This window comes from Haplochromis burtoni, unplaced genomic scaffold, assembly GCF_018398535.1.
Source record: "Haplochromis burtoni strain Fernald_Lab_line unplaced genomic scaffold, NCSU_Asbu1 Contig_84, whole genome shotgun sequence".
In the NCBI taxonomy this organism is placed as follows: domain Eukaryota; kingdom Metazoa; phylum Chordata; class Actinopteri; order Cichliformes; family Cichlidae; genus Haplochromis; species Haplochromis burtoni.
In genome coordinates this window covers 2,119,862-2,135,249 of record NW_024582445.1, presented here as the reverse complement: position 1 = coordinate 2,135,249, position 15,388 = coordinate 2,119,862, and the positions used below count along the sequence as shown (strand labels likewise).

The window sequence follows — 15,388 nt, the reverse complement described above, 5'->3', positions numbered from 1 at the left end:
GTGTGCGTGTGCGTGTGTGTGTGAGAGAGAGATGTTTCTTAGATGAATCATCTATTTTAAACATTAACTTTTTTTCTCTTTCCTCTTCATTGACCTTCATTGAAACTCTAAAAGACAGACCAATAAAAAGGAAATCAGATAGCACACTATATAACAATACTGCCAAAGTATAACTAAAGTAAGTTCAGATCATATAGAAATACAACAGAGTTTACAGTAGCTTTGAACTCTGTTAGAGAAATTAGATTTTGTGAAATTCATTTTAACTTTAGGACTATAACTTCCTGGAAAACAAACCAGTGACTTTGTCATTTCTGTCACTCAGCAGCTATTCTGCATGTCCTTTAAGAAATACAAGAGATGCATCTCTAGAGATTTGTGGTTAGATAAAGACTATAACAAAAAGAAAATATATATATGGCTATACTGCCTCTCAAAAGGAAAGCATAGTGTCAATTTAGTACTACTACACAACAGTAGCTACTGCCCAACACGCATGGATACTGTGCTGATGGATTAATGTACAGCAAATCACCACGATATAGAATCTAGGCCAGATGGCAGCAGCTAGGCTTCTCCTAATTCCTAACAGCTGTAACAGTGTCCAAAGTATCTTAAGAATTCCTCATATCTGTCATTTACACTTAGAAATAGTTGAGCTGATGGTTGCAAAGTGTATATGGCAGAATATGTCCATAATTACACAACACTTTATCACATTTGTATTAGTTCTGAATGCGCTACACTTGAATTATTTGCATAAGAGGGCCAAACTCAGATCCCTGAAGTACTCCACTGAGAACAATGAGCCATATTGAATTGTGTCTGTGGAGTTTCACTCTGCAGTGTGGATTAAACACCCAAAATTATCTACATGACATTAAGTGCTACGTAGACAGTCGTTAACATGTGCAGGCTTGCTTACAGTCTTTCATAGTGGCTCGTTGTGTTGGCTTTTGTGGGTTCAAAAGAGAAGTCTTTACAATTGATGATTTCTATGAGCAAAACAGACCTAAAGTAACTCAGCTATTTTTTATTTTGCTATTTTTATTTTGAACTGTTGCAAGAGCCAAAGTTGAGGCTCAAATGTGAAAAAAATTGGAATTTCTGTCCACTACCCTTTCTAAAACCTCAGTGACACGGGACCAAAAGAAGGATTACTGGTCTTTCACGGAGGCATATGAAGAGCTTAACACTGCATAGGATAGTAATCTCGAACCAGTGTTATATGTGGAATTTGTGGGTGCTAAGGCCTTCTCAACTTGCTGTGCTGCATCCTGTAAAGCTGCTCACTGCTACTCAGGATTTGACTCGGAATACTTGCGGCTGCAGTGACTTCGTCTCTAGCATTAAAGCATAAAATGTGTCAAAGAGCTGCTGCTGTTGCCGCTGGATTAGTTGTTGAATGAACTCTTGAACACATTAGTGGGGTGGAGAGCCGTGGGAGGCGGTGCAGAATGTGGGTAAAATCACATGACCAATTGCCAATTAGGTTGGAAAATGACAGCGGACATAGCTGAGTCTGTGTTGGTGCCCCTGCTGCACTGTATTGAAGGCTTATTAAAGCCAGTGTTTGCTTGTAATCAGAAATGATTCGTGTCAGATGCTTACCAAATACGAATGGAGGGATTGGGCGAAGAAAGACAATGAAGGGGAACGAGAGTGAGGTGCTAGCAGTACGGGATTTTCACTGTGGATCGGAACAAGGAACTAGAAATAAATTAAGAAAGTTCTCAGGTCTGTATGCTCTAATGTGAAGAATAACAATGACTTAAGGGCCAAGATCTGAGGACTTTTCCCATGTTAAAGCAGGTGCCATTAATAATACACCACTGCATTTGTACATCTAATTCATTAATTTAATCATCTTAATAATTACCGAACATTTTCTAATATCAGCCTCTAAATATGACATTTTGTTGCTCTTTTTTAATATATGTAATTTATAATCGAATATTTTTATAATTGAAAAATTTTACAGTTTAAAAATGACAAATATGTACACACGTAATAATATTTCCGTGAGCCTCTTGAAGTATATTTACCTTTTAATGCACAAGACCAAAAATCATTATTCACAAGTTGTATTTACAATTTGCAAAAGTTATCACCGAGGTTAATTACAAATCAGTATTGCAACACAAGTCATTATCGTGCTGGTGTTTGTATTCTGTTGTGCAGATAACATAATTTGATTTCAGCAGAGATGCGGCCACAAACTGGCCTCATTCTCACTATAAACAACTCCGATGAGAGGCAGAAGAGTTGTCGGGCTAGCCTGTCAGATTTAATATCATACTGGGGAGTTTTTTCTGTTTGGTTGAAGGCAACGAAATAATGCATCTCTACAAGGGCAAGACAAGAATGCAGGGATTAGACATGCATGGCTGAGTTGATGAGGTTTTACACATAATGCTGTCAGTAGAGAAGCTAATAGACAGAATTTAATGCCACGCTTTATTGTCATCATCCACCCAGCAAGCATGGCATTTTCATAAAAGCACGTGAGGAAAAACAGATTGTGACACGTTTTCTTCAAACTGCATATTGGAGTATCTTACTGAAATAAGAACGAGCTGCTTATCCTTGTGTTTAATGAAAACGCGCAGAAGGTCACAATCAGAGCAGTCTCCAGAAAGCGCTGGAATGAAATTATTCAGAGTTGAGTGGAGTCTTTCCAAGCATCCTCTTCCAATTCTCTTTGTTTTTCCTGAACTGTTATGTCTGCACAGAGCTACATTTATCTTTGGATTGCATCCTCTTGCATAATGTTTAGCAAAATGCTGACAAGGTAAAGAACTTTGGCTCTGATAATTTGGAACTCTGATGAAAAACAACCTTAAATCATTTCTGTGCTCTTTTCCACTGAAAGGTGGGACAAAAGGTGGGAGGGAAGCCCAAGTGAGGAGGATGGATGGTCCCACAGAGGGCAGTGGCAGCAGCCAAAAATGTATCAGATCAGGATACAAGAAGCTCACATAAAGTGGCTGCTTGCTTATCTGAGAAATGCATGAGTGAATTAGCAGTTTTGTTTTGAGTCCTCACCACCTTGGATAGTCTACTGTATGATATCAGAAAAATACATTCATAAAAAAAGACAAAAAAAATATCACAAAGGGAGGAACCTCCAGGAGTAATGAGCTATCAGTACTTATGATGCGTACCTTGGTTTCCAGCTTTGTCCTTTCTTGACCTGAGCATGTTGCAGCAGCAATCCTCCAAACTGAGGAGGAGTCTGGCACTCGTAACTGATGAATATGAAATTAACTTTCCAAGATTTTCATGGACAGACTAACCCATTAGGGGACACTTACTCGTAACCGTTAAGTATTCAATAGCAAAGAATAAACCAAAAAGAAAATATAAAATCAGAGAAGCTGGAAACATTTTTGCCTGAAAAGTAATATGACACATACATTTTAAAATTAAGAAATTATTGGAAAAAACATGCTTTTTTTAATCAAAGAAGTGTTTGCATTCAGACATTTAAACATGCAGTAAAATTATCAATAAAAATAAAAAACAAGGAAAATTCTACAAATGACTAGTGACATGATCTGTCTCCATGACAGCAGGATGTAATGCTGAGCTGACAACGCATTTATATGAACCCAAAGTGATAGATGGAGGTTTAGATAAGAGGAATACAGTGAATTGCATACAGCTTTTGACCTAATTGAACATGTACAAGTTAGACTGAAGGTGAATGGAAACTGGAGACGAGCAAGCTCACTAAAAACAAATCCAGCTTCCATCCTGGTAGCGATCCCACGCCACATTGCTAAAAACACACTGACCCCTCTTCGGGTAATGCTGCAAAAGAAAGCAATGTACTTTTTATTATATAAGTTGAATAGCATCTCAGTAACACCCACACACGGCTCATGTTGGAGAGCACATCACATGAGCCTCCACAGCAGTGCTGCTGCTTGACCTCAGCTCGAAGTGGAGCTGAAATAGTCCTTTTGCCCAGGGCAGGGTGGGGGCGGCTTGGTGGGGACAGGGTAGGGGGGTTATTGGAAACTGGAGGTAGGAGAAAAAGAGCAGAGGGGATATGTGCATCATGGGTCCCATGACTCAGTTTGAGCCTGTGAACAATCTGCACCCTGAGGGGGTGCAAAAGTTCTATCTCCTAAGTAGGCCATGAAGCTACACAGGGGAATATGGCCCATGGGTGCCCTATGATGGCATCAGCCACACTTCCTTATTTCCCGATGCACTCAGTAGCTACATTTTTTCGTACATGAAACCTGTACAACCTCGGTGTATATCCACCGACTTCATTCACTGTAGAATGAAAGTGATATTAAATTGATCTAACTGTCATGAAAAGGTCTGAATCTATATTTTTGTGTTGGTGCATATCCTTCCCTTTGCGCTTTCTGCATGACATGCTACTAAATTCACTCTGCTCAGCACAAATCACACCGGGGCTGTTCCAGACTGCACTGTCAATGTTTATGAGGTATTAAAATGCGTTGACTATGTCTCATTTACTTCTAAATTACCAAAAATGTAATCAGCCAGCGCGTTGGGGAAAATGAGTTTTCTAGTAGCCTGCACTCTGATGTAGTATCTATTTTCCTCTGTTATAATCATGTTATAATCATGCAGCTTCACGAGCTGTAATATCTCATAGATTTTTTTGTGGCTTTATCTTACTGTACTATCTTATTGTCTCCGTCATTTTCTCTCACTGTTACTGCCAGAGAATTAGCTTCATAAATATTGATTTTAGAATATGATTTACTCATATGCCCAAGACCTTCCTTCCTCAATCTCTTTTCAAATTACTCTTTTGCAAAACAAAGTGCCTCTTACACTGTTAAAATTGACGACATTTTTTTGTACATAAAAGCACTTAGTATCATTATTAGTAGCAGAAGTGATCCAGTTATTTGGATCCATCCCGACCGTCCAGAACACATCTCCATTAATTCGTTAATACTCTACACTTAACTCCATAACGACAATATGGATCTTACAGAAAAACTACAAAATACATCTATTTCCAATAACAAGTAGGTGAAATGCCATTCTATATTTTAGTGGAGCTTTGCAAGCATTGGATTTTTAACAAAGATAAGACTTGGATCATGTAAAGTGGGCTAAGGCATCTTTGTTTAGCTTACTTAATGGCAGCCTACATCCCTTTAGATGCTTCCATCATCTCAAAAAGGACATTTTCCTTTCACATTGTTCCTCTCAAGTGTCCAGTGCTGGAAAAGTGGTGTTTCTCTTTGATCATGCATTATTCAAAGTCACTGAATTCTCCAGGCGCACCTTAAAATATTCAACTTAAGCACTTTTTGTGTACATGTCACTTCATATCCCTTGTTCCTCTGCTGCGTTTGTTCATGAACTGTAAACGGCCATTTCTAACAGACGCATTAACTGTGAGTGTTACAATAGTCTCCAGAGGCAGACCACTCAGGCTGAAAAACAGTTATAGTGTAGCAGATTTTGTCGTGAACACGGAGCAGTGAGGAAACATGGTGCTTTGATGTCCGTGTAAGTGGGTAACATTTGTGTTGGTGAGCCTTCTTAGTGTTATAGCCTTATTAAAGGGTTTTTAGAAAACTGCAGTGAGTCTGTAATAAGGTACAAGGGTAAAGGCACCAGACTCCTGATGCCACGCATTGCTTTGGGGCTGCACAAGGTCAAAATGGTGCATGACTAACATGTTTTGCTGAATTATAACCGTGAGACTCATTTTCCTGAAAAGGGGCTCAGAGGTCTGATGAGCTGTGATACCATCTGACTACAAAAACAGGGGTTGGTAATTGCGGTGTGACCAACATTATTGCATCCGTGCCCAATCAAATTGTGATCTCTTTGTTTTTAATATGGTTACTTCAAAGATAGGGACCAGGTCTGAGACCGCTCAGTCACCATCTTCAAACCCATGTTGGTGCATCAAAACAGTGATAAAACGGGGATAAAACAGCAACAATCTCATTGAGATAATAATGTGATTAATGATGATAAAGCTCAAATCTTTTGTCTGCTGCAAATATGTTGCTATCCACACTTGACCTGTAGTGGTGTACTGGAACCAGACATGGAATCCATGCATTAAATGCAACACTGTCAGCCACAGACTGGGTCAGACTGAAATGTGGAAAATGTATTGCTTATACAGTTATAAGCAAACTGGCACCGCTAGTTCTTTTCAATAACAACAAGCATTTTACCAAGATCATCAGATTATCATACCCTGATGAAGATAAGAGAATGAATGGATTCATGGATGGATGGATGGAAAAATAAGAAGCAAGTAACACAATAATACAGTGTAAGTTCAGGTTTTATGCATGTTTCTCTCTGAAAACACTTAATGGTTCGTCTCTCCAACTACTTTGAACTAGATAGCAAAAAAAAAAGAAAAGAAATCAATCCAATCATTCGCCAACCACCTTTCCCTGGTTGCATGGAGGTTGTGGTCCTATTTTTCCTCTTGTGTGACTGAGGCCTTATTGAATTATTTTTGTCTTAGAAACATGTCAGACTTTGGTTGATTACAAGCCAGGAGAAGTTACTGTCACTCTCGTCAACTTTCTATAAGGAATCTCCCCCTTGGAACGCCTGACTTTTAGTCAATACTTCTCGAGGTCATCTGTAAATGCTGACCTTGAATGATACATAAATTAATAATGTAGTTATATAATGAATGAAAATGAACATGCATATTGCTTTATCATCTCCCAGGTTGCATTCCACATCCAACCATACAGAGGACGAAACGATCAGAGCGTGCATGACAACATCAAGTACATCATTGACAGGTGGGTGCATGTCTGGCTGTGCTTCATTGCTGAGTCAACTCAAATAGAAAGCCATTAAGATTGCATGCATAGCAAGAAAAACAGCAGTTACGACACTGAAATACTTTTAGGGTGCATTTCAGCTTATATAAAGCCAGTTTCATGACTTATGGATGAGTTTTTCAAGCAAAGGCCATTTTAACTTTTAACTTTAACATGTGGGGTTGCTCTGAAAAAGAGGACCTTTCAGAGATTTACTCAGAAGTCCCAAACCTTGAAAAGATATTCAGTTTAAGTAAGAAATGGTATACAATATTTTATTCTTTGTCTCAGCGGTAGGGTTTATTGTTGTGTTGTTAAATGTTCTGTATTATATTATTTTTAAGGTATGGCGACCACGGAGCGTTCTACAAGTTCACTACCAGCACAGGGAAGAGTCTTCCTCTGTTTTACATTTATGACTCCTACCTAACTCCACCCGAGTCCTGGTCTGAGTTTTTGACACCGACTGGCTCCCACAGCGTGCGTGGGTCAGCTTACGACTCCGTCTTTATAGCCCTGATTGTGGAGGAGCGTCATAAGCACGACATCCTGGCAGGCGGCTTCGATGGCATGTACACTTACTTTGCCTCTAACGGCTTCTCCTTTGGCTCTTCTCACCAGAACTGGAAAGCCATCAAAGCTTTCTGCGATGGGAACAACCTCCTTTTTATCCCCAGCGTGGGGCCTGGTTACATTGACACCAGCATTCGGCCGTGGAACAACCACAACACACGCAACAGGGTGAACGGACGTTACTACGAGACAGCCCTGCAGGCGGCACTCAACGTGCGCCCAGAGATTGTCACCATAACATCTTTTAATGAATGGCACGAGGGGACGCAGATAGAAAGGGCTGTGCCTAAAAAAACTGTGACACGGGTTTACTTGGACTATCAGCCACATGGGCCTGATCACTACCTGGAGCTGACCCGCCGCTGGGCCGAGCAGTTCAATAAAGAAAAGGAGCAGTGGCTCATGTGAGCTTTCATCAAACTGACTTGAAACGGCACGCTGTAGTGGAAGTGTGTGCACACATGAAAGAGGAGGCAAGAGAGCGATTGATTGATATAGTTTTGAGTGCAGAAGGACATGCTGTTACCTTTTTTAAACATGCTGGATGCGAGAGGTCCTATAGATGTGTGTGCAAATTCAAAGATAGGATACAAAGCGTATCAAAAACCCAGACTTGTAAAATGCTCTGTGGGTCTGTCTCTAATCTCCACCACACAATTGGTACGTTGAAATGTCTGCCCGATAATTTATTGTATTTCTAAATACAGTAAGCCACCATCTCATGCCCCTTTATATGGTGAAATAATAGAACTGAAGACACTGTAGTTTTCATTTACCCATAACATACAATTTGACCCTTTACCCAGGTTCAGAGAGCTTTTTAAAATGGGGATGATGTGGTGTTTTACAACTTGTCACTGTCACACAACATCATAATTTGTAAAGGTAAATTTGGAACATTATAGCATGTTAGCTCAACTTGTAAAAACACAGAACATGACAGTTTCTCACAGCAGATCCCCTGCATCCATTTCACTCGATCTCTAACATCTTCCTCTGTCACGCCAACCATCTGCACGTCCTCCTGCCTGAAAGCATCAATCTTCAGCATCCTTCGTCCAGCACATCCACCATCGCCTCTCTAACCTTGCCTCCAAACTGAGAGTCACCCTGATATCCTCATTTCCAATCCTGTCCATTCTGCCAGTAAAATCTTAACATCTTTTACTCCACCTCCAGCGTGACAACTTGCCCTTTCGTTATTGCCGCTGTCTCTAAACCATATATCACAACAGGTCTCACTACCATCTCATAAACTCTTTTACTCTTGCCATCCTTCACCAACAAACTAACTTACCAAGAATACTCATTTCTGATCTACCCAAATAAAATTGGGTAATTTCAACCGCTCCTTTATTTCCTGAGGCCTCTGACACAGATTTTACTCTAGGTACTATTGACACAACCCTCCCATTCATCAGCGCAAGCTTGTGAGTCCCCGAGGCTGGGATTGTGTCTCCTCTTTGTCTCAAGCTGGGGATCTTTCCCATATTACGTGTCAAGTACTACACCACAGACCCGATATCTACCCAAATACAATTGGAGATTGAGTAATTCCTATATGAAAAGACTTCACTGTAAGCATATGGGACTCTGCTTTTTTTTTTCTCCACTGAAGCAAGAAGTCAGGACATGAAAGTCTATGGCTCAAAGTGATTGAACGCATTAATGAATATAAACCTGCCCACTGACTGGGGCACCCTGGGGCACACTCTGTATAGACTTGATTAAGATTCTGATAGCTTTTAAAATGAAAGGTTTCGCAGAGACAGGCGTTTTTGAGAATAAAAGTGCGTTCTCTGAATGATCCGAAGTTGATTTCCCTGTCCAGGTTGCCAGTAAGTGGTTTCTGCTCCTTTTTAAACACTTAACATTGCTCTATTGATTTCACCCTCCATTAAGAAGCTGTTTTGAGTGAAAATCCAGACACCAGTGGATAAAGACAGAAATAAATCTCAGATAGCTTCTTGTGCATGGATAAAACTGTGAGACTGGGAAAAAAATATATAATTTTATTGTGGATTTGCCAATGTTGTACCATCTGTTAATCAAGGTCCAATCAGACACTGAAGATTTAATCATGTACTCCAATTATTAACATTCAAATGAGAGGAATTCTACAAATTATATCCATGTGCCAACCGAAACAACCCAAATGTGCCAGTATTAGTAGTCTACACTGTAAAACAATTGAAGTGCAATCTTCACGCTGTCAGAAAAAAGATGATAAAAAAAACAAACCAACAAACCAACAAAAAACAAAACCAGAAAACAGTTTACAGCCCCCTTAAATAAAAAGTTGATTTATTTTATCACACAGATTCAATCAGACCATTAAAATGTGTTCACTACAGCTCTGATCGTGTTGCGAAAAGGCTGGCTCAAACCATTCTTTCTCCCATGACCACATTACTTAAAGTACTATACAGCTGACCTATTTCTGTATAAATGATAGTTTAAAGCTTAAACTCCCAAATAATGTAATGACAGAAACATATACAAAATATGCTAATCTAAGACATAAGGAAAGATACTCAAGACTTTGAAGCTGCCACTGGAACAAAATCGTCCATCAGCAGTTTCAGTCCTCCTGAGATACAGTCTTCCCCGGCAAAGGCTGATTCATGGATTCATCTTCTCCCAAGTAGCCCCGGGTCAGAGCTGGTTGTGCGTGATTTTTGGAGTGTGGAGAGTTCAAAGGTCATTCTTCCCCAGAGAGCTCTGACAGTCCATATTTGCGCTTGAGCACATCAACCGTAGAAGAAAGGGCACTGAAATCAAAATTAAAGTCATTTCTTGTTTAATGTACCAAGTCTACTTCAGAGGAAACATGGGTGGTTTGGGGGCAGAGGGGGTGTAAGGGTCAGAGTGAGAAAGAAGAGTGTTAACACGATGTGACAGACTGACTCCAAATATGGTTTTTTAATGAAACTAAGACTTGTTCTTGCAAAATGCCTCCTTATTTTTTGTGGTGGGTATTTCAATATTTAAGTTTTGTTTTAGGAGATTCATACTATAGCTGGTGCTGTAACACTGGGAGAGGCTGGAAACACCTGGGTATTTCAAAGCAACAGTGAGTCAGTGCGGATGCATTCCCCTTCTTCAAGTCATGGAATAAACTGGTGCTATATGAATAACTTCCAGTTCTAATTCAGGTGACTTGAGCAACGTATGACTGCTTACTTTGGATATTTTAATACATCAGACTCAGTCAGTTTACTTTTGCTCAGTTCTGGTTTGAAAATGTTTTTTTTCCAGTCAATTTTTTTTGTCAGTTGTAAAATGTGCCTGAAGTTCTCTGAAGGAGTTTAAATGATATGCTTAAACATTCAGTTACATCAGATAGTTTTATCTCACTTGGAGAGAAACTATTGGAAAAAGCGTCTGGATGAACTTACCACCCTGGTCTGATGATGCTGTATTTGCCAAGTACTGACAGGTCGACTACTGTTGATCCGAGGCGGCTCTGGTCTCCTATCGGTCCACCATCAACAACCACAGCTAGTTTGGGCCAGAGCTCCTGGAACTCCTTAAGAGGATAAACCCAGCAATATTCAGAGCTACATACACTCACTGACCGCTATGTTAAGTGCGCCTGTTCAACTGCTCAATAATACAAATAATTAATCAGCCAATCACATGGCACCAAGTCAATGATTTACACATGTAAAGACAACCTGCTGAAGTTCAAACAGAGTATCATAACGGGGAAGAAAGATGAATGAAGTGAAGTGATTTTTTCATCACAGTGAATTCACTTCACTCAAATGGAGCCCACAGTTACCAGATTTCAATGCAATAGAGCACCTTAATAATGTGGTGGAAAAAGAGATTGGGATCGTGGATGTGCAGGTGGCAAATCTGGGGCAACTGTGTCTGTCTGGTAGGTGTACTTGAAATTTAACCTCCTAGGACCTGGCGTCCACATACGTTGACATCACATTTAAGAAATATGTAAAATACAAAATTTTGCTCTACAAGGGCCTGGTATCCACTTACGAGGACATTATAGTGCCACTGCTCTATCGAAATTTAAAGCGAATGTCCTCATATGTGGATCTCATTTTTCTCAGAAACAAAAACAAACAAAAACAAAACATAATTCTTTGTTTTTACACTCATCAGATCCTAATCAGCTCAAATAGCAAAGAGACATTAAAAATGCATGCCATGAAAGAGTTCGGGTCTAAGGAGGTTAACATACTTGAAACTGACAGAAACAAAAACATCATTTACTTTAGTACTTACATGTACTTCCACTGTGCTGGTCTGTGAGCTGATGTTGGCACTTGTGAGTGCCAGTGGTTCCCCACACATCTGACAAAGTTGCCTCATAAAGGGATGATCTGGGATACGTACACCTACAAGCTGAGGAAGACATGGATGTGTAAACAACAATTCACACTTATGATCAAACAATTTATTGTCAGCACTATTCAATGAAAAAGAAGCAAACTCACTGAGGTAAAGGGGTTCAGGTCTGTGTTCAGTTCTTCAGACCTTTCAAACACCAGGGTGACAGGACCAGGGAGCAGGTCACCTAACAGCTCTTTTTTCACCTTCACCTTGCAGTACCTGCACATGACATCACATTACCATACTTGTGTGTAATCTAGCTCCCTAAACTATAAGGAAAACAACATAAATGACCATTAATGACTGCATCACTGCAAAAAAAAGCAGCTGTGTTTTATTTGATTCTCTGCTCTGATCCTGTTTTGTCTTTTGCAATGAAGTTTTGAACTCATGATGTCACGACACCAATTTGCATTGTGGAAAAATTGCTTTGGGCCATTTCATCATGTTCTGAATTTTAATGAAGCAAATGACTGATAGCCAAAATAACTATCTGATAATAAAATAATTGTTTTTCAGGCCAGAATAGTTTTTGGGAATATCCACTATTGTCTGATTTAATTTGTTTCACTTTAAATCCCACAAAGCTTTAACAAATCTCAAAGAAATGCGACATGCCTGCACAGCGATAGAAAATACAGTCACAGAATAAAGTTGCGAATAATAATTACCGAGGTGTCCTTTGACAGCAGGTGTGCCTGTCACTCAAAATGTAAAATGTGTTATTTGAGTGGAGATGGTATCTGTGCCTCATGCATGTGTGACTCTTCAGGAAATGAGTAATATGTTTGTGCAAAATAGATGGCTTAGAGGAGGACTGCACTTAGAATGAAGCAATTACACAACATGTGCCCTGATCAAAGTGAAATAAAAGCACACTTACTTATAGATATCCTGAATTTCCCCTACACAGATGGCCAGCGGCTTCTGTCCGTTTCGTCCTTTAGTGTCATACGTTTTTCTGATGGCGTCGGAGTTTTGGGCCAGACATGCCAGGCCGTAGATGGTATCTGTGGGCACCGCAACAATGTGACCCTCTTTCAGGGCCTTTACCGTGCAACTCAGGATTTCAGCACCATCTGCAGTTCGAAAACAAGGGGTGTTAATGAGACGTCATCCACAGAAGGACACAACAGTATGAATGGATGGTATGAGGAGGTTAGGGCATCTAAATTAAATGTTTACTCTAAACATGTTCCCCCAGCTTTATTGCTTGCATTTTCCTTTATGTATAGGTACAAATTTAGGCTCATCAGCTATCGTGAATGCAATGTAAATACATTAGGGGGAGCGATAAAACAGGAAAAAATATGTATAGTGTAATATGTTTGTTGACACAAAAAACCACACGCCTGAAGTAGCTAAAAAACAAACAAACCAAAAACCAAAAGTACACAACTGAAGTGTGAATAGATAAGCAACCTAATGAAATCCTACTCACACAATTGAACAGGTGATGTAACACCTTTCCAGATGCAATCTCACCTTCTAATCACACTATATACTATAATGCTAAAATATTTGTTGCTTGCCTTCACACACACATCCCATTCTCAGTCCAGAGGATTTAATATGTCAGCCCAGCCTTTGCAGCCATAGAAGCCTCAGCTCAGCTGGGAATTGTGTTTATGGGAATTTTAACCATCCAGAAGTGCATGCATGAGGTCAAACACTGATGTTGGACTCACAGTCTCTGCTCTAATTCAACCCAAAGGTGTCTGTCGGGTTGATGTCAGGACTCTGTGCAGGCCAGTCAAGTTCTTGCACACCAAACTCGCTCATCCATGTCTTTATGGACCTTGATTTGTGCACTGGTGTGCAGTCCTGTTGGAACAGTAAGGGGCCATCCCCAAACTATTCCCACAAAGTCAGGAGCATGAAATTGTCCAAATTGTTTTGGTGTGCTGAAGCATTAGGAGTTCCAACCAGACGTCATAATTCCCCTCTTCACCAAACGCTACACTTGGCACATTGCAATCACACAAGTTCTGTTCTCCTGGCAACTGATTGCCAGATGTAGAAATGTGATTCATTACTCCCGAGAACACATCTCCACTGCTCTAGGGTCAAGTAGCAGCGTGCTTTACACCAGTGTATTGCTTTGCATTGCACTTGGTGATGTAAGCCACTCAGCCGTGGAAACCTATTCCATGAAGCTCTCTATGAACTGCTTTTGAGCTAATCTGAATGCCATGCGAAGTTTTGGAGGTGCATAGAAACTGACTCTGCAGAACGTTGGCAAGCTCGGCACACTATACATCTCAGCATCCGCCGAGTCTGCACTGTGATCACACTTCATCAGCCATGAAGTGATAAAATCACACTTCATGGCTGAGTGGGTATAATACCACTCACAGCTGACTGTGGAATATTTAGTAGCAAGGTAATGTGACAACTTGTCTTATTGCACAGGTGGCTTCCTACTCACTCACTGAGCTGCTCAGGGACCCATTCTTTCTCAAATTTTTGTAGAAGCAGTTTCAAAACATTAAGAACACCTGTCAGCATACTCATCGTCTTAGTACATTTCATTCTACACCTGTTTAAATGTTAAACCTGTTAAAGCAGTGATTGTCAAAAGGATCTGCTTAAGTTCAACCCAAGTATCCGAAGAGGCAAAATACGTAATTTAACTCCATTTGGATAGGGCCAGATGAGGACCTGAGGTTTTCACACAGTACAGAGGCATGAACGTTATGGTAGTTTGGGGCTTTTAATAATTTCTTTAACTTTTGTTTTCCTTTTTCTACAGTGGAATACAGCATACATAATGACTACAACAACAAGAATTAGGTGTACAACTTTGAATTTCTGCCACTAATTTCTAGTTTGGGCAAACAGCTACAAAGTAAGCAGTACATCCTAACTGGCAGTGCTCACTCTACTGTGACTTAACTGGAGCTTAGTTTTGGATGTTAGAATCACATCGGGTTAGCTGTGAGTCACACATAACAGGAAAACCAAGAATCTGATGCAACATGGTGCAGTGTTTACGTTGCTTAGCGCTAATCAGAGCCGGCTGTTTACAAACACACCCTGCTTCACTAAGCGAGACCTACGTCCACTTTGAATGTTAGACACATGTACCTGTCTCGTCCCGATGGACCGTCGGTCCGTTGGAGGTCGGCGGTAACAGACGCAACACTTTTGTCTTGAGCTCTTTAAACATCTCTGCACTGATCCGACGAGCTGCGACTGAACCGTGAACTCCTCTAGATGTATTTACTAATACAGCAGCAATACTACATACCAGCTTCATAAAATCAAGCGTTCATCCGGAGGACTACCCTGTCTCACACGAGCAACGTGTTGTGGTGGGACCAGATGATAGAATTTTTCCGGGTTACGCCCCCAATCTATGACGACAACAATTAAAGAGCCAGCGGCACGGAAAAATGCAGACTAATACCAATGACCGCCATAAAAACGAGTATAATTTCACACTTGACATATACTTATAGCATTTCTAAAGAGATATCTCTCTCTCTATCTTTCTAAACCGAATGCCAACTGCATTCTTTAGCTCATTTTTTTTACCTTTTGCAAATAAATAAAAATTATGAGCCTGGTTATATCAAAAATAAAATTTTAAAATAAAATGCATCACGTTTACGGAAAAAGAGGAAAAACAGCAGTGAATAAAAATGTTTTAA

General features: G+C 40.1%; 2 protein-coding genes across 2 annotated transcripts in view; one reads left to right on the top strand and one right to left on the bottom strand.

The window, feature by feature from the left end:
- The window catches only part of LOC102307529 (glycoprotein endo-alpha-1,2-mannosidase-like protein), a 12,293-nt gene extending 2,988 nt beyond the window's left edge, over positions 1-9,305 (top strand). The window contains exons 3-4 of the mRNA XM_005925580.3: positions 6,709-6,785; positions 7,151-9,305. Of these exons, the coding sequence (XP_005925642.1) occupies positions 6,709-6,785; positions 7,151-7,787 (714 nt within the window). The 3' untranslated portion in view covers positions 7,788-9,305. The remainder of the gene's footprint in view (positions 1-6,708; positions 6,786-7,150) is intronic.
- A 109-nt stretch (positions 9,306-9,414) lies between these two features.
- On the bottom strand, positions 9,415-15,099 carry yrdc (yrdC N(6)-threonylcarbamoyltransferase domain containing). The gene is made up of 6 exons (XM_005925581.3): positions 14,823-15,099; positions 12,619-12,814; positions 11,840-11,954; positions 11,628-11,747; positions 10,778-10,908; positions 9,415-10,150 (listed from the first exon to the last, which is right to left on the bottom strand). Exons 1-6 carry the CDS (start codon positions 14,992-14,994, stop codon positions 10,081-10,083), a joined length of 804 nt encoding a protein of 267 aa, XP_005925643.1. The 5' UTR covers positions 14,995-15,099; the 3' UTR covers positions 9,415-10,080.
- Positions 15,100-15,388: the final 289 nt, after the last annotated feature.